At 32.2% G+C, this 20684-nt stretch overlaps 1 protein-coding gene across 2 annotated transcripts in view; it reads left to right on the forward strand.

The window, feature by feature from the left end:
• The window catches only part of LOC133206105 (putative N-acetylated-alpha-linked acidic dipeptidase), a 45176-nt gene extending 24803 nt beyond the window's left edge, over window positions 1-20373 (forward strand). For both annotated transcript variants that reach the window (XM_061342035.1, XM_061342033.1), the window contains exons 4-19: window positions 391-531; window positions 1198-1333; window positions 2604-2726; window positions 4279-4465; window positions 4639-4738; window positions 4865-4951; window positions 5711-5796; window positions 5931-6050; window positions 6733-6815; window positions 7883-7946; window positions 9434-9593; window positions 13019-13112; window positions 13614-13863; window positions 15736-15823; window positions 15954-16046; window positions 19527-20373. In XM_061342035.1, coding sequence (XP_061198019.1) covers window positions 391-531; window positions 1198-1333; window positions 2604-2726; window positions 4279-4465; window positions 4639-4738; window positions 4865-4951; window positions 5711-5796; window positions 5931-6050; window positions 6733-6815; window positions 7883-7946; window positions 9434-9593; window positions 13019-13112; window positions 13614-13863; window positions 15736-15823; window positions 15954-16046; window positions 19527-19725 — 2011 coding nt within the window. In that variant the 3' untranslated portion in view covers window positions 19726-20373. The remainder of the gene's footprint in view (window positions 1-390; window positions 532-1197; window positions 1334-2603; window positions 2727-4278; window positions 4466-4638; window positions 4739-4864; window positions 4952-5710; window positions 5797-5930; window positions 6051-6732; window positions 6816-7882; window positions 7947-9433; window positions 9594-13018; window positions 13113-13613; window positions 13864-15735; window positions 15824-15953; window positions 16047-19526) is intronic.
• Window positions 20374-20684: the final 311 nt, after the last annotated feature.

Here is a 20684-nt window from a genome sequence, read left to right on the forward strand (position 1 = left end):
ATTATTTAAATATATTTATAATGCTAAATATGTATAGATTTTAAGCAGTAAAATAATAAAATACATGTGTAATAACTTTTGTGTGAAGATTGTAAACAATATTCTAAGCCCAATTCGTATAAGATTGACCTTTGAGATATGACCTTGAAACAATGTCATGATAATCATCTAGGCTAAAATAATCTAAGTTATCCTCTAAAACTTGCAATATACATATACGTTGACCCAAAATGCTTTGCAAATTACCATTAAAAAATCTGATGGCCATATGAAATTTGTCTATGCTCTGAAAACGGAGGCTGCCTTGACCTGTTCATTGCTTTCGTATACTATGAATATTGAGAATGACCTGTATATCATAACATGCTGTATAATTTATTTATATTACAGGATATGGACATCATCTATTGGACTGGCAGCCGTCGGATCAACTCTAAAAGTTGTGATGGGTACACACGACATGTGGCAGTACTTCCCTCAGGATGGTCTGTCCTGGACAAACTACACTGTGTTATTGTCATATCCATTTCTGTAAGTGACCTCTAAAGTTGCTCCATGCACTTATATTTTGTTTGGTGTAAATATGTCTTTCTACAATATTTAGCCAAGGTTGTGACCAAACATACTTTTTATCCAACCTTATGTCCTTGAAAAAAAGTTAGAATTCCATCAACCATACTAAAATATGAATTGAAGATATTTAGATATTGAAAGTTCTATAGATCAAATCTGGAACACTAGTATTTGGAGATAAAACCACTTTCTGTAACTCTGCATGGTCCCAAAGACCAAAGATAATAGATACTGGCTGTATGTGGTACACCCCTTAGATAGACTTACATATGAGTGATCCTTTAAATGTATATAAATTCATACTGTGTTTATCTATTCCTGACTTGAGTATTCCAGGCATTTATTGTCATACTATCAGCTGTCAGCTACAAAAGGAAAATATGGTGAAATAAAAACCAGCTGGCAAAACTAATTGATCGGGAATTATCCGAATAATGTCATTGTCAGCTTTATTTACATGATGAATATCATCTCCCATGGTGCTGCAATTTAACACTAGCCATTCAGAATGTGTCATATTCAGCTACATAGGAAATAAATATAGAACGGGTCTATTTTCAGTGTACTTTGTAACTTTTTAACAGCTTTTGTTAATAGCAGTAAATAATGTATCTCCTACAACAGGCAGAGTCCAAACAGAACAACTATAACGTTGGAACAGCCAGACGGCACCACTATATGGAATGCCAGCTTCAACCTCTCCTCGGAGCATCCAGAGCAGATGCCTTTTAATGCGTACTCACCAGAGGCATCCGTGAAGGTGATTATTGTCACACCCATCTACATTACCTACCATGTGGATTCAAGTTTGGTTAAATCAAAATAACCCTTTGGGGCTAGGGTGGGACCACAATATGGGGTCAAAATTTTTCATAGGAATAAAAAGGGGGGTGGATTTTCTCCCAAAGAACAACAGGACCAACATAATTCAGGTGAGCAGTGTGGCCCATGGTCCTCTTGTTCTTAAGAATAGAGACTTTTAATAACTAAGAAAATCTTTTTCTTAGATTTATCTTGATTTATTTAGGACAATATTTATTGCAAACAATTTTTTCACAGATGTCTGAAATAAGACTTCGATATATCTGTATTTTGATATTTCTGGAGAAAAATATCTGTACTTATATAGGTAGATACAGGAAACATAACTATACCCTAATGCATCCTTATTATAGGTATTATCTGCGCATCCTCTGGTAATTAAAGTTACCAGCAATAACTCTGAAAGTTGATCCCGTTAGCTGATTTCTCTGGGATTTGCATTAAGTACAGTGAAACTAACATAGAAATAAATTATTAAATTATAGGGATCCTTTGTGTAAGGGATGAGAAGGTTTCTAAAGAAAAGTACCTATTTTATGGATAATCTAATTGGTTTTTTTTTTTGAAGTCTGAACTAGATGTCCTATTTCAGTGCTTCGGTCTTTTATCAAATCAAAGTGAAAACCAAAATATATATCCCCCTCCCAAAAAAATGTGTATTAATCTTTTCAATGGTAATTAAACCAGTTTAAAAATTGTACTTGTATGATGAGATGGCTGGTACAAATCCTAACGACAAAGGTAAGAATAATTGGATCATATAAGTATAAATAATTTTCTGTCCTTTTCCTTGGAATCAGCATATGGCTTGAATGAAAATGGGGAAGGAGATCTATTTCCTTTTATATATCTACTGCAAATTATTATAAAATTGAAAAGTTAGAATTTGAAAATTTGGTTGCCAAAACCAAGTTAAAAGTGTATGCTATACCTGTATTTCTCTCTCTCATATTTTGCCATTTCTGTTACAGAGTAGCCACTGATCCAGTGAATTCACCCGTAGAAATTCTGAATGATGAAAGTGAAAGTTTTAAGCTTGTTTTGCTGAATCTAATTGAATACAATATGTTCTTTACAATGAATGGAAATAATCAATCTTAGATTAGCAAGATTCACCATTTTTAGAAATATCATCAGTTATTCATTACACTTTAATTTCTAGTCTTCATTAATGTTTGATAACAGTTTAATGGATGTTTTCGCTGCAGGGAAAATTGGTATTTGCCAATTTCGGAAGAAAGACCGATTTCCGTACTTTAGACAGACTTGGGGTTTCCATCAACAACAGCGTACTTCTGATCAAATATGGCAGGATCCACCCAGCTAATAAGGTAAATCAATACTGCAACAGGGAAGTGTTTTACTGGGCAATTTATTTAGTGTGACATTGAGAAGCATCTCTGATTTAAGTGCATTCTTATTTTTAGCATCAATCCCTTAATTGGCTAACATTAACCTGATTTTGTGAAATAATGTCAACTTGTACATGTGTATAAATGAATAAACTCTCAATGGCTTGTAAAATTGTGAAAAAAAGTTAAAGTTTTGTGGACATGTAATAAAAGCTCAAATATTATTAGGCTCCTGCATGAAATGTGAGAGCCCTATAGGAATAACATTGTCTGTCCGTCTGTAAAGACTTTTGTTGTGACACAATAACTCATTTTCAATATAACTGTCTCAAATTTTGTACAGTGGAACTTTACTATGAGAGGATGACACCTATGAATTTTGGAGTCATATCACTAGGGCTGGGACGATACAGCTTTTTCTATATTGATACGTATCCCGATATTTGAGCCATGATACGATATGTATCACGATATGTTGAGTTGGTTATAAAATGTTTTTGTAGTGAAATGAATGAAGCATTTCTTCACAAATAAGAATAATTTATGCAAAGAACTTGTATATCTCTTGTAAAACAAAATCATTTTACCCAAGTGGTATTAATTATTATGTATTTCATAATATTTACATTTGCAAATGTTTTCTTTTATATAACACTATTAAAAGCAATGCGTATCTATATCCGTATAAACACGGGTTCCTCGCGTCAGAAACGTTCGACGTAATTTCTCAGTGACGTCATAAAGGGTCGACGCGCAATCAATGGATCAAATACGTGCCGTTGGGTTTGAAAAATAAAACATTTCACGCGTAAAAGATTATAATCAGGAAAACATAAAATATGAATAAGTCACAAATGTAAATATAAGTAATAATGTATCATTTTAAAACATCTATCGGATATAAATACGGGTTGGTACGAGATCAAATTTATCATAAAGCCCTTCGGGCTTTATGGAATTTGATCTCGTGACCAACCCGTATTTATATCCCGATAGATGTTTAAAAATGATACATTATTTCTTAATTAATATTTCTATCTAGCACATTTATTTTATATATTTAATCCAAAATGTTAAGTAAACAAAGAAAAACACAAGTCAAAATTTTTTTGCGATATTTCGATTTTTCTTTAAATGTATCGATATGCGTATCATCCTCACAATGAACCGATATTATCGATATCTCGATATATCGTCCCAGCCCTACATATCACTGTGTCTGTATGTTTGTATTTATGTCCAAATATACAGAGAAAAACATACATGTATATTAATTTTTGTATATATATCTATCTGTTTGTGAACACTCTTGTACAATTGTCACTTCCCTACAACAGCCCTTAATTAGTGGAGCCCTCTCTCTCTGGCTGTGTCAGTTTTCTGGATTTTAATTGTATTGACATGAAACACCTGCAAAAAATATTTTTTTCCTGATGTTGCATGACAGTGATAATATAGAATGGATTATGATACCAAACTCAGTGTGATTTTCACATTTATTGTCATTTAGGTAAGAAAATAATCATTGTAGGTCAAACATGCAGAGGAAAATGGGGCTGCAGGAGTGATACTTTATCCTGATCCACTGGACTTTGCCAACAACAACACAGAGGCAGTATATCCTAGCACCTGGTGGCTCCCAGGATGGGCCGTACACTCCCACCATGTGAGGTACACACTAATGGGGGACCCACAAAGTCCAGGCTACCCATCACTAGGTAAGAGGCAGACACACACATCTGTAATGATAAATAAGTGACATCTCTCTCAGAAATATTTTTTCATAAGAGTTTGATATATCCTGACTGGTACAACAGTATATGCTTTGTAATGTTGAATATTTGCCGTGAACATTGTAAATCAATGATAATGTATGTAGTTATGTGTTTAGATGGTGTATATCAACAACCTAATCCTAAGGAGAACTGTCTCGGATGTCCCAGTATACCAGTACAATCTGTATCATACAACGATGCCAGATCTCTAATCAGGTTAGGAGTTTTTGTTTGTTGTCATTGTTTTTCTGACAGATTAGAGGTTTATTTGGATTATTGAGGTACATTTGAGATTTTTCTGATTTTAAAGCATCTTATAATGATGAAGGTTTATTTCTTCAGATCAATGAATGGCAGTGCAGTGCCTGATGACTGGATTGGGGGTCTAGGTGTACCATACAAAACAGGACCCGGTCACACTGACGAAAGGTATGTTAGTAAATGACATAGTCAAACCTCAATATCTCAGACTCACTCAGGCTGAAAAGAAGAAGAGATTTTTGAAGATTTGAGATATTGAGGTTAAAATACATTAAAAAAAAAATAGTGGGACTTCTGGGTATATGTCTGCTGTAACTACAGCTTTAATAGAATGTTCTGTAAAATAATAACCTTTACAGTAAAAATTGCATAGTTATAGTAAAACTTGTCTATTCTGAAATTTTACCAATTATGATGTAAATTTAAGTCCCTTTCCGTAAATTCAATTATTTAGAATGCTAATTTGGAATGTTGTCTAATCAGGTCAAATTTATGGAACCAGTGGTGTCTGGATTAGACAAGTTATACTGTATAAGGAAATGTTTGATGTTTTCATGTTTGAATTCCTAGTTTTACTGTATATGCTTATATCTTAAATTAAACCTGTATTCTGTTCTTAATCGGTATGCATTCAGTTCTAATTTTAAAATGACATGAAGATGGATCAATCTTGATCGACTCAAGGTCAATGAAAGATGAGTTGAAATATTCAACATGAACCATCTATAAATATGGTTTGAATGAAATGTATATGTAAATTGAATGTTTTCACAAACTAAACTTAAAAATTAAAATCACTTACAATTTTGATTGGAGATTAAAACACCCAAAGCACTACATATTATGTACTTATTTTAATTTTACAATATGGTAAAATTTCACAATAAGAATTCTGAAAAACTAATTTTGTAAAAACTTTCATTCTAGGTTGGTGAATTTAACGGTTATAAGAGACCTTGTACCAAGAAAAATTTCAAATTTAGTTGCAGAAATCAAGGGACGGTATGAAAAAGGTTAGTCTGAGTTCATCATTAAATACATACCTGCATTAATCAAGAGTTTACCTGGTTTCAGGAAAGTTTATGTGCAACTAGTAGTATCATCTGGAGATTTCATGAAGAATTCTAAGTATGGTGAATACTTGTAGATAGGTTTATCATTATTGGAGCACACATTGACTCGTGGAACAGAGGAGGAGTAGACTCCGCTAGTGGATATGCTGTATTGTGGGAACTTTTACGTACCTTCAGCTTTCATACAGATAAAGGTAAATTATCACCAAATTTAATAATACAGGATTATAAGTTGATTGTAGGGGTTACTCCCATTAATAAAATTATGATTTTCTAAAGATGAATAATAAATTAACTGTATATTTATAAGTTTAAAACTACAGATTAAATGTATACTAAGGTAGATAAAAAGAATTTAGAGATTTAATTTCCATAACCAGGGTGAAGCTGAAAAATAAGCATTAATTGTTGAGGGGAACTATCTGTAACCTTGTTATTATCCCCTCTCAGTGAAGTTGGAGGGGATATAGTAACATACTTTGTGTGTGTGTGAGTATGTGCGTAATGGAAGTTACGTAAGCAATAATTTATATCTGGATCGATGTGTGAGGGGACGCTCCACCTTGCGGTGCCCTTGTTTACTTTGAATTGTTTTATAATACAAATGGTAACTTCTTGATTATGTTTGCCATGCACAATCCAAGGAAATTTAGCAAATGAGGCTCTGCTAAAAGGATGAATTAATATTACATTGTATTTACGTAATCTTCAAACCTTAAAAGATCCAAGTAAACCTAATTCGTAATAAGTATTTTTAGAGACATAAAACTCATCATATTGTTTATCAGAGTTCATTTTAATACTAACTTGTACTTGTGTAGGCATAAAGTAAGTTCCCAGTCACCCAGAATGAAAAGAAAACTATATTTTGCTCAGGTTACAGACCAAGAAGAACTCTGAAGTTTGCATTATGGGATGCCTCTAAATATGGACATGTTGGATCATTTGAATGGGTGCAGGTCTGTAGTCTGCCAAGAATCTACCAATGTCAGAACACTGCAGCAAGAATCTGGAAATAAATAAGATTGTTCTATTCCAGGTTCTATATCTTGGTGGAATTGTTAGTTTAAATGTAATATTGAAGACTATTGTAGACACAATGTAAACATTAATTTTCTGAATACAGTGATATATAGATATAAAGTCAAACCTGTATCAGGCGACATATCAAGGGAAATTTTAAATGGTCACATATATGACAGGTAGTACATCTCTTAAAGCAGGGAATCATATTCAATTTTTGAAGTAAATGCATAAATACTAAATAGTAGAATACATGAAATTGTTTACCTGTCCCTGTCCATCATAGTTTTGAAGCATTCTCATTCTTCTGGATAAATAAAATATTTTCAAGAAATATTTGTTCATACAAACTGTTATTATTCCTAATTGTGTTAAGTGTAAATTTTGAAAGATTATCCAAAACAGGTTTGTTTTTATCATGTTCCATATTTTTATGACGGTATTAAAGATAAAACTTACGGTATACTCATGACAAAATTATGCCCCATGACAAAATTATGCCCAAAATGGAAAAACAATACACTAAGATGATAACAAAGCAAAATCAATGATTCTTTTGAGCACAAACATAGAAAAAAAATTCACTTCTCGTTGAAAGCATTTTAAGTTACATACTCTATGTTTTTTTAAAATTTTAATACCATTGTATTTGATACCAAATCACATATTGTGAAATACTGTATTAATGAGTATGTTTTTCAAACAACTTTTTGCAAATGGGGGGGGGGGGGGGGCAAAAACTAAAATGAAAAACTAGGTATTTTTATTACAGATGTTATGAAAAGCAGGGCTGAAAGTAACTAAATTCAGGGTTTTATGTTGGTTTAGATGGATAATTATGACCACATTAGACAGGTAATAACTAAATGCAGGTAAAATATAATGAAAAATTTTAACTGTGGCACATGACAGAAAGTCGCTTAATACAGGGGGCCACTATGACAGATTTGACTGTATAATCAATGTTGGCAGAATATTGAAAGTTTGTTATTTACTCAAACAGGAAATGGAAAAGGAGATAGGATCAGGAGCCATTGCCTACATCAATCTGGACACAGTTGTTAGAGGTCTGTATTATAGTATTTGTATGTGAGTGACTTCCTTCCTTGCTCAGCAAAATTGTATACTGTATATACTCGCCTATAAGTCGGTTGTATTTTTTAAGCTTCAGTTAGAGGGATTTACCCACTAAAATACCTATCATTTTATAACTCGCATATAAGTCGGATAAGGAGTTTTGGACCAAAGTTTAGCTCCCAAAAACTGACTTGTAGGCGAGTATGTATGGTAGCTCTATAATAATATAGAGGTGTTAACAGCTATATAGTATATAAAGTTGTCTTACTGATGGTTGGAACTTTGCATATCTCTTTAAAGTATACAGGGTTATTTTTGTCCCTTGTTTTTTTTTTTTTTCGCCCTTTCACACTTGCATACAATTTTGCCCTAGCTGTTTCAAATTCATCCAGATACAACTGTGTTTAAGTGATATTGCTGTCTCTGGAATTCATCCCATTTTAAATTCACCCACTTGCAACAAGGGTGATAAGGGATGGAAATAAAATAAGGGTGAAAATTTCCCTGTATATGGTAAAATGCTTAACTCAAACATGTAACTGATCACATTTAATTTCTGATGTATGATTAATGGCTGCCACCAAGATGCCTTGAAAAACATTGCCGACCATACATTCATAAACAAAGAGGCCTATGATCACCTAGGTTATCTTGCTCTCACTTACACATTGTCTTGGATTAGAATAGCTCACTAGAGCCTTTGCTTCGGTTGAACCTTCCAAGAACTACCATGAGTAGTTCACTTCAGACTTAAGAGTTATCTTTCTTTCATTCATAACTGACAGTAGATCAATTTGCAATAGGGCCTCCCAGAAACAGGCCTTATAAGAATATTATTGATACACCAGTGAGTTAAATGTACTAGAGGTTTGTTGTTCCCTTAGTAACAGTATCATTTAGCGATGCAGTCTCATACTTAGTATAGAGGAGGAGTGAACAGATTTCAGAATCAAAAGGTCAAGATCACTGAATTTTGAAGAAACTTAAAAAAAAAAAGCCTCGGATAAATGAGGATTTCATCTCAGAAAAAGTATTTATCAGCAAATACAAAGAAAAGTCATTGCACAGTTTTTCATTTTATTTAATGGGAACTTTGATTTGTCCACATATAATCAGATGAAAAATGTAATGTTGCATCAAGTGGATACTGGTGTTTATTTAAAGTAGAAAATAATGTTTAAAGAATGGAATAAACTTTATTATTTGCAATAAAAAAAACAAAGAAATAATACTATTTACAGTAAAACATGCATATAACAAAGTGTCAGGGATGGATGATTTGCTTCATTTTAAATATAATTCATTATATCTAAGTTCACAATGTACGTATTTTAAAACCATGGGGAATGAAAATTTCTTTGCTGTAGGAAGCATCAGTTCATTTTAAGTGTGTTTGCTATAAGTGTGTTTTCCTGTACCACTTATTTGGCCAATATTGAGCTAGATATTGAAGATTTACTGTCTCTTTTTCTTGTAGGAAACTATACTTTCTTTGCTGAGAGTAGCCCTTTATTGTATGATGTTATACGACAGGCGGCCAGCACAGTAAAATGTTCTGATCCAGACTACCAGGATAAGTCAGTGCTGGAAAGATGGACCAAAACATACCGAGACCCGGATAATCCATCCCAACCAAAGTAAGTACCAGTGTGATATAAATAATTCATCATAGTCAAAGTACCAAGTGTCACTCAAATAATCAAACGTAGCCAAAGTTAGCAACCTGTGTCACCCAATAATTCATTGTAGCCAAAGAAAGTACCTATTGTCACCCATATAATCCATCAAAGCCAAAGTTAATGCCCAGTGTCACCCAAAAAATCCATCATAGCCAAAGTTAATGCCCAGTGTCACCCATATAATCCATCATAGCAAAAGAAAGTACCAAATGTCACCCATATAATCCATCATAACCAAAGTAAGTACCCAGTGTCACCCAAACAATCCATCATAGCCAAAGTAAGTACCCAATGTCACCCATATAATCCATCATAGCCAAAGTAAGTACCCAATGTCACCCATATAATCCATCATAGCCAAAGTAAGTACCCAATGTCACCCATATAATCCATCATAGCCAAAGTAAGTACCCAGTGTTACCCAAAAAAATCCATCATAGCCAAAGTAAATGCCCAGTGTCACCCATATAATCCATCATAGCCAAAGTAAGTACCCAGTATCACCCCAAAAATCCATCATAGCCAAAGTTAATGCCCAGTGTCACCCATATAATCCATCAAAGCCAAGGAGAGTACCCAGTGTCACCCAAAAAATCCATTATAGCCAAAGTAAGTACCCAATGTCAGCCAAAAAATCCATCATAGCCAAAGTAAGTACCCAATGTCACCCATATAATCCATCATAGCCAAAGTTAATGCCCAGTGTCACCCAAATAATCCATCATAGCCAAAGTAAGTACCGAATGTCACCCAAATCATTACCAAAGTAAGAAACCAATGTCACCAAATAATCCAATATATCATTATGTATAGCCAAAGTAAGCAACCAGACTCAGTATAAATGTTAAGATTTAAAGTAAGTATATGTTGAATCAAATGTAGAAGGTGTGTGGTAAAGAGACTTAGTTTAGTTGATAAGCATCACTTAAAGACTTTAATATGTAGACCAAGAAAATTTTCACACTAATTGTAGCATGTAAATATTTTATCTAGATGAATGTTTTTCCCCCGATTTTAATGTTTAGAATGACATTTTCTATGTGTCATAATATTAATAGCAGCACTGTCCTGTTAAATGAATGAAAATAAACACCTGTTAAAATATGGCAACAATTTTTATCCTAATTAGACAAGAAATGTAATTTTCTCTTCATTTGGCAAGTCATTGTTGTCGAGTTGAGATGTAACAGCATTCATTCATTTTGAAATTGGTTGTGCTTGGCACTGCAGCAGACTTCTCTAGTTATGGCTATTTTGGGCCTTATGTGACAAACTTGTTTTGTATATCAATCTCTCTTAGGTTATGGCATCTTCGCTAGCCAAGGGTTTTGGGTCCAATCCGCTCCCAATAAACTTTTATGGGGAGCAGAGTGGACCAAAAACCCTTGGATAGCGAAGATGATGTTATAGTAAAATGAGATAAATCCATGTAACACCTTTAACAGTTGATATATATGTATAATATATGTAGGTTTGGAAGCAACTTTTTAATAAAAAAGAAAAGTTACAAATTCATGGCCTTATAAGCTCTTAAAAATTTGAACATACCTTGAAGACTCCTTGCACAGAAAATATATATATCAATTGTAGTACATTATTGTAATACTAGAAATGGAAAGGAATAATATAAAACAATAAAATAAAAAATAAATAATGAAAATCATATTTTTAGTTTTTATCCCTCCATATATATAGCATTCATTGCTTCATTTTTGTCAGAGATGTAAATATCTAAACGTGGGTCAGACTTAAATTTATAATGGTTTCAGACAGCTCATTTGTTATTGCTTTATAAAATAGACAAGTTATGAAGGACACTAAAATGCTTCCTCTTTTGAACAATATATTTAATTACCTAATTAATTGTTTTTGAGTTCAACAAAGAGATCATTTCCTAAAGCGGTTATCTGAGACAGTTAATGTCCATGCATTTGTAACCTCTTCATCGTAGCTAATTAGTCGCAATGTAAAACATCACTTTTATTATAAAAGGTGTTTTATAATGGGAAGCAAAATTTTAAAAAATAAAATAGAAAACAGATAATTTACAATGTCTGGTGTGTTGCAGTAAGGGAAAATAATTATAGTTATCAAATTAAAAGAATTTTAATGATATTTTTGGTAAAAAAAAAAAAAACAGAGCCCACAAAAGACATGACCACCATGGAGCTTGTAATGGGACCGATAAAATATACAAGACTTTTTGTATTTCTTTGAGCTTATTAAAGAGATAATTACAAACTTTACAAAACATGGAACAGAACTAGGATTAAGAAAATGTAACCCTAATCTGTGATTAATGAAGATTAAAAAGGCTCAAAAACCCATGATATTCAAATTGCAATATCCATAAAGAGATGTGTATATATAATGATTATCCAGCATATAGAATCTTTCAGTTGTGTGCTAATTAAGGGAGCAAAAACAGTAATAAAATAAGATGTATTATTATATATATCAATATTATTAATTAGCATAAAAAACTCAAAGGTGATTATATTTATAGATAAAAAGAAATGGGCATATTATTAAGATGAAGCAAAAAACAATACATACCATTCAATTGATATACCTCTATACTTCAGATAAGGAAGTCAATTATGTTAATGACATGAAGACAAATAGCTTTGGTGCCAGCTCCCCGTGCATCAGTGTTTATTAACCATTAACCTGCCAAGGCTTTTGGTCAATTTTTTTGGCCATGGAATAAGGAAGAAAAGATCAAAATATGTGAAAAATTCTGTGTAGGATAATTCATGTGAAACAATTTACGTTCAGGAAGCATTTAAACCATCAATGTCTTAATTAAAAATGTACTTTCTGAAGTTAATCAAATTTGATGCTGAATGAATTATATCTGAAGAAAACAAAGTTTGTTGTGGAATATTATGTGCTTTATTTTGTTTGATATGAAAAGGAGGCCATTGACTTTCAAATTTAAAGATGCAGATTAAGAATTGAAATGTCACTGAAAAGTGGTATTTACAGAATAATTAGTCCATTTGATCCTACAGTCGCGCATTGCTTTGAAGATACAAGATTATATAGGGAGGGAGGGGATTAAGATTTATTCAAGTATTGTAAAATCTCGTTATCTTGAACTTGATGCAGCCATGAAAAGGGATATCCGAGGATTTATGATATTGAGGTTAAAATACATAAAGAAAAAGTGGTTGTGATTTCCAGCTCACTTCAGTGTATCCATGGCATTTGAGAAATCGATGTTCAAGATACGGAAGTTCAACTGTTTATGTCTACTGAGATCTGACATTATATTTGATAATGGAGTTTGATGATTGATTCATCAATTCTCAGCAAGTCAAAACTTTACGAAGAACAAGGCTTTGTGCATATTATAAATGATCATTTTTTTTTTTTTTTAGGATTGAGGGTCTACAGGGTGACAGTGATCACTCCCCATTTTACTATTACCTCGGTGTGCCCTCCCTCTCCCCAGCGTACACCTATAACCCAAAGGTAAGTTGCTCTTATAAAAGTCAAAGAAATTGAATGAGAACTGGATGCTCTGTGGTCTGCACTAAAAGATGGAGCCAAAAGTTTTCAAGGCAGTATGTGTTCTATATGTTTGTACTTTAGTTTGTTGAATAAGGATTTTAAAGATTAAAAGTTGACCAAAACTGAAAGAACATTCAAATTTCTGGTCTTGAAGTTGATAAGACAGATGAAAAACAAGATGTCAATGTCGAAAGGTAAGGGACATAACTTTCAGTTAAATAAAATACCTCTTGAATGCAGGTACCCTGTAATAATTTCATTTCTTAGAATAATGTCTATAGATTTTTGTTTATTCGGTTAAAATTCAAAGTCAAGATGTTTGTTATGTTCAGACAGACTGCAGGGGATTCTACAAGTTCGAAATTTTTTTTACGTGTCTAGCTTTAATGAAGATTGGGAATTCATTGCTTTGGCTTAAATGAAATGAGGTTGACGTAAAAGAATTTTCTCTTCTCACTTCAGAAATATCCAAACCTTCCAAGCTATCCAGCTTTCAATACATTGGAGGACACAAAAGACTACCTTACAAATTTCACAGATAGAAATAACTACACTCTCCACGTCAAAGTCACGCAGATTGTAGCAGATGTCATTCTCCGCCTCAGTGATTCGGCATTGATTCCATTCAATGTTCAAAATATTGCAAATTTACTGATTACAGGGAAAAATAAATTAAAGAATATGGAGATAAATTCCACATATGTCAATTTAGGTGAGGAAATAGGTTCTATAACATGGGTGAAATTCCTTAATTTTTTCTTCTAATCAAAAGACACAATTTTAAAGCATATGACAATTTTTAAAAAAATTATGGAAGGAGAATTGGAGAAAAATCATTAACTAATGGTCATGTCATGCATTATCAGTGAAACGTTATTCTCCCATTGCAAAAACTAAATCTCTTCATAGATTGTGTTCATTATTACTTCCTATATTTCGGCAGCCAATCAAATGCTTCGCATATCATGGCCACCAATCAAATGCTTATTAGAGAACACACACATACACAAAAAAAGAATTGCTGTATGGAAGTGATGAAACATATAATGGCAATGGGAGAAAAAAATATAAGAGTTCTATATAGTTAATCTCCACTTTAGAGGAAATTCATACTTCAGAGAAATTTTAAGCTCTGTGTGTTGATAAAGCTTATGTGTGATAAATTCTGATTTAGGCATCTTTTTATAGATACATATATAGGTGATCCATTGTCATCTATTCCTGTCTGTTGTCCATTTTGTCTTATCTAAAGATTTTTAACACTTTTAGCTCACCTGAGCCAAAGGTTCAAGTGAGCTTTTCTGATTGAAATTTGTCCATTGTCTGTCTGCGGTGGTGGTGGTGTCATCATTGTAAACTTTTCACATTTTCATCTTCTTCTCCAGAACCGTTGGGCCAATTTCAACTAAACTTGCCACAAAGTATCCTGTGCGAAGGGAATTCAGGTTTCTTCAAATGAAGGGCCAAGGAAGAGATAATTAAGAATTAGTGAAAAATTAATGGTATCTTTCAAAAATCTTCTTTTCAAGAACCACTGGGCCAGAAAACATGAAACTTATGTGAAAACTTCAATAGTGTAGATGTAAGGTTATTCAAATCATGCCCCCAGGGTTAGGATGGTGCCACGACGTGCAAAAAGTTTTACATAGGAATTAATAGGAAAAATCTTAAATAATGTTCTCAATAACCACTGGGTCAGAAAAGTTGAAACTTATGTGAAAGCTTCATTAAATAGTGTAGATTCAAGTTTTTTCAAATCATGATCTCTGGGGGTAGGGTGGGACCACAATTTACAGAGGAATATATCTGAAAACAATCTTTAAAAATCTTCTTCTCAAGAACAGCAAATGCATGATTAGTCATATTGATATGGAAGCATCCTCAGGTAGTGTAGATTCAAATTTGTTCAAATCTTGACCCCGGGGGTAGGGTGGGGCCACAATATGTGATCAAAGTCAGAAAGGAATATATAGTGAAAAAATCTTAAGAAGAACAGCAGGGCCATATAATGACTCAGATGAGTGTCATGGGCCATGGACCTCGATCATTATTTCTTCAAAGAAATATGGTTTCAAGCATACTGTAAACATATTACATTTGGTGTGTATTCTTTAAGTGCCTTTGCAGGAAAGCGACTTCCACTAATTCAAGTACAGCACTAAATGTCTTGCACATATACACGTAAATAAGAATATAAAGAATTGCGCTAAATCAAACCTACGCTAACTTGTTCAAAAATCAATTTCCGCCCAAATATCATATGATACACGCTAAATATAATAAATTTACAGTATAGATTGATTCAAGTTCTTGGATGAAATCCTAAAATTAAAGAAAAGGTTGACACACAAAGCTCTACAAGAGATTTTTTAAGGAAAAAGTTCTCTCTCTCTCAAGTGTAGGTTCTGATATAGGAATACAGATTTGAAAATTTTAATTTCTGCAATTAAAAAAAAACTGAGAATCTTGTGGCACAGGATGGATATAATGAGGTGGGAGGGGGGAAAAATTTGCTGTGAGCATTTTAGCCCTTAATTAAGCTTCCTGCTTGGAAAAAAAAACTATTAATTGATTTTCTTTACAGGTTTTCTCTTCTCAGAAATTGACAAGTTTTCAGACAGAGCCAGATTATTACAAACAAACTTAACACATTTGGATAAATCAAAATTATAGTGAGTATTATTTTTTATGCATTGCATAATTCTAATTAGTATTCTAATATTTTTTATTTCCTTTGTTAGCATAAACTTCCAGTAATTACCCTGTACCTCAATTTGTTTTTTTTTTCTTCTATTTTTTCAGTGAAGAAGTTATCTATGATATAAATGACAAGCTTATACAACTACCAAGAATATTTATAGTTAACAGAGGTCTTCCAGAATTTCCTCAATATAGGTGAGTCATAAAATACCTAATTTTTTTAATATTTTGATTATTTTCTATTCTCTCACTCTCCCCCCCCCCCTCTCTCTCTCTCTCTAACCCCCCCCCCCCCCCCCCAAGGCATTGGTCAGAAAAGTCTTATTGAGCTTATAAGTATCACTACAGTATTCCTGGTCTTCTTCAGTATTCCTCAGTACCCAGCAAGGGGGCTACACATGTACTTGTAGAGACTATTATTAATATATTTTTACATTCAGTACCATCCCACTATGTTCTTTGGCCTGTAGCTCAAAGTACATATATGAAAATTATAAAACATTCAACTATAGTCTTTTAAAGTATGATATGCATTTTTTGTACAAAAAAGAATTACCATAAAATATGTCATAGCATCCTATTGCTGTAAAACAGGTGAATATTTGAAAACATCCCAAGTGAAACACCTGTACTGCTTGCACTTAAAGGATGTGACAGTTGTAAAAAAAATTCTTAGAAGTAATGGAAGTATTAATTAAGAGGCAGTCCTCCGAAAAACCAGGCAATCGGTGGCACATCGCATGTCATGGATTTTAATTATTTTTTGCATGTAGACTTATTAAAGCAAGTGTTTACACATGACAACATTAAAAAAAATTTAGTGCTCCTCTAGTCCTATTTTTGGTAAATGCTTAATTTTAAGTGCAAAAAGGTCAACATAAGGGTAAAAAAAATTACTACGTTTTTATTTTGTTTTATATGTAACAGATACTCAAAAGCTGGATGTGTCGATGAATATTATTTATAGCACAGACTCTTATCTTTTATTTTATTAATGAATAAGACTCCAATTTATACTTCTTTAGAAAAAATTATATGGTCCAAATTTGAGTTAAGCAAGTAATTTTTTGAATTCAGTATCCAATTTTCATTACGTTATAAAACCCAATACATTACAAGGACAGATTTTTTTTCTTATGTTATTATGAATACAAAGTACAAACTTTTGAATCACTCAATAAAATCAGTGGGAACAGGTATATTGAAAGGAATAAAAGGAGTCAAATTTACCTCTTTTTTTTTTTTTTTTTTTAAATTTTCCCAAATGAAACCGATCCCGACCGGAATTATATAAAGAAAAAAAATACTATAATTGTAATGTTAAATTTGGCTCTTTTGTTGTAATATGAGTAAAAACTTACTTGATTTATTTTTTTAACATGTTATATAGGTGGCAGGTGCCTTTAGTTTGATAAATTTGTTAATTTTGCATTATTTTCGATCGGATCGGGATCGGTTTTTACTGTAAATTTAGAAACATTTCCTAAATTTGGCTCTTCATTTTAATTTATCAGAAAAATATGCTTGTCTTTTATTTCTTTTCAGTCAGTTAACTGTTTTTAAATGAGTGTAACCATAGATTCAAATTTATATATTATTTAAATTACTAATGTCTTTTACGTACATGAAGATTACATGTTAAACATCTGATTGAATTCTTAATAGATACTCGGTATTTAAAAAAAGTATTTGTACATGCATTATGCAACAAATGAGAGCAGACAGCTTTCTAGCTTTATTATTTATCTTATTTCCAAGTAAAATTTCTTTTTTATTTCCTCAGGAATTAAAGAGTAAATTCTATCAGTGGCGAAATTAAACTTGCCTAAATACAGGAAATATTTTTATGTGTACAGTCTCGACTTTATCCAAGTTTTTTCTTACCTGTCATCTGTAAAACCTTTTCCTCTTTTACAAAATTTGATTTTATATAAATAAGAAAATAAGTTCTTTCATATATAGTATCATTATTCAAGAGCCGATAAATCGCAAGCAAAAAGCAGGGGGGGGGGGGGGGGGGGGGGGTCATGACATCATTATTTTTAAAAATTGGTTTCATGAACGTGAAAACATTTTAGAATTGGCCAACATAGTCACATGTTTAAATCCATATTAAATGTGAGTGTGTGATTGTTTCAATCGCCAAATTAAAAAAATAAATAAGTAAAATAAAAAAAAAAAACGAAATGTTTCACTAAACCATCTTCCGTTTTAGTGCCAAATTATAGTGGGGAGTTCAGCAGTAGTTTAACTCAATAAATATATTTTTATAACTTATTTTTCAGTTTTATTTTTTCATTTTTAATCGTACTTCGGATTGTTTATTTTGATTTGACTGCATAGATAAATATATTTAAGTTTTTACAAATATCATGAAGTAAACATCTCAACTTCGTTGAATTAAGTGTTGCATAAATCTAAAACATTCATCATTGATTCCTAATTTTATAAGAAATGTTCATGATAAACACTTCATTAATTATTTTTACGCATATCCTAGTAAATCAGTTAAAAAAAAATTAGTTCTCAGACATGTATAAAATTACTTATCAAAACGTCATCTAGCTGAGACGCCGCCCATGTATAAAATACATTTTGATATTAAAATATTATTTAACATTTAGAATAATGCTCTCTGAAGAGTAATTAAACAGAAAAAGAGAAATCCTTTTTAAAAAAATCTTTTTCTTTATACTTTTACGCAAAGAATTTACAAACTTCTCTGGAAACTTGTAACTATTTCATTGTGACGCAATATTAGTCAGGTATATGACGTCACTGATACATCAATGGAAACGTGGATTCAACCTGAATAATAGAGCCAATTTTAATCTAAATATTACGTCTGGAGGCGAAAATGAATTATATTTTGAAAATAAATTATTTAGTTTTTTGCTTAATTATTTTCTTTAGTGTATCGATTCTAAATATTTCACTAGGATTCCGATAAAAAGGTGTTGAGCAGATTTACCGATGCCACGGGAGATAACTCTTGCATCGCAAAATTTCATAAAAACGTCCTTATATTTTGCCAGAAAACTACTATCAAAAGTGTTTTTCCCACCGATTTTATTTTTTTAACAAAAAGTTGAAATATTTCTAGATTTAGTTAAGTGTGAATTATAGTCCTGTGAAAAATGTATTAGAAATTACAGTTCTTTGTTTCTGACCTACATTCAATGGTTTATATAGGGGCATTCAAAAACACAAAACACAAGGATATTTTACTAAATAAGCAATTATCAAGCAAATCTTCAATTACATTATTCCTTTTGGGCTACATTGATATTGTTTTTGATAAAATATCAAATATTCCTCACATTCGATGTGCCGCCTATTAATACAATACTGCCTGGTTTTTCGGTGGACTGCCTCTTAATATTAATACCTTACTTATTTACGAGTCTGGATGTGTATTTTCTGCTATGAATGTTAAATAAAAAAAGAGTGATGCATAAAATGAATTTAAGAAGTCATGTCATTATCATAAAAGTCAATTTTATGAGTATTTTATCACTGTCATCTGCAAAGATTAAAAAAAAAACAGCAAGAAATTATGCAGACAGACATGATTTAGTTACTTGTCTTAAAATAAAACCACAGACTGCATAATATAGCAAATTTTTTGCAGTTCTGAAACCATTTTACATATGTATTCTAAATTTCTGTTTCCAGAAATGTGCTTGTTGCACCACATCCGGAAAATTTGTACAAAACTCAGATATTCCCCGGGGTTATTTGGGGGTTTGACAGGGGACGGACAACAGGTGATTGGTCAAGAATGCGGACCCAGGTGTCTCTACTAGCAGTAGCGGTCAGACAGGCCAGTTATAACCTGCAGTCCATATTGACAGTCATCAACAGCCTATCATAGCATTCCATTTATCAAATTTGTCCATTCAGTGTTTATAAGATTTTTTTTCCTTCATAAACTGCTCAACTGCTGAACAAAAATATATACAGCCAAGGAGGGGAATGTGCAGTAATGAATTTCAGCTGGTAGATTTTCATGTCACGTCGGAGATTCTGTATGTAGCTGTAGTAATGCCGGCAGCTCAGATGTGTATATATCTTAATATTTTAAAAACAAAAGGATTTAAAAGCTTTTAAGTTAACAATATGCACTTTTTTGTATGGAAAGGACATGTATGATGCAACAAACATTTGAAATATATTTCAGTGGTTCTGGTATAAAGTGACGTATGATCTATATGATGTTAATTTGAATAAATATAGTCTTCATGTAATTGAAAATATACCAGTTGAAAATAATTACTTCAATGATATATTTAAGTTATCTGTTTCAAAAACAGATTCTGTCTATATAAAATGTATCTAACGTTTTTGCTATTTGTTGTGAATTTAACTCAGCTGAGCTGCTGTATTTACAGTATTTTTATTCCATGTCCAAACTTAACATTGTAAGTTTTTATCACTGAGAGAAAATTATATCATTGTAAATTTTTCACTGTCTCAAAAATCCAACTCTTCCATCATTAACAATTTTTACCAGTGTTTCTTATTTAACCTTTAATATTTAATCTTTATATATATATATACATTGTTTTGCTTCATTTTGATTTATCCATAATTCTTTTTTTTTCTCTCCCTTTTTTGGATGTGTGTGATTGTGTGTGTGTTGGGGGGGGGGGGGGGGGGGTTATTATTTGATCAGGTTCTATATTGTTAAAAGGGGCATTTACTAGAAAATCATGCATTTGTAGATTGCTTAGTTGTATCTTTTTTATAAATACCACACTTAAATAATGCTCAAATGATGAAACAACATGTACTTAGTTTCTTCAGGGAATACATTAATGAAAGTTATTTGAA

The sequence above is a fragment of the Saccostrea echinata genome, unplaced genomic scaffold, assembly GCF_033153115.1.
Source record: "Saccostrea echinata isolate AGI-Se365-2 ecotype Australia unplaced genomic scaffold, CSIRO_AGI_Sech_v1 ptg000054l, whole genome shotgun sequence".
Lineage (NCBI taxonomy): Eukaryota > Metazoa > Mollusca > Bivalvia > Ostreida > Ostreidae > Saccostrea > Saccostrea echinata.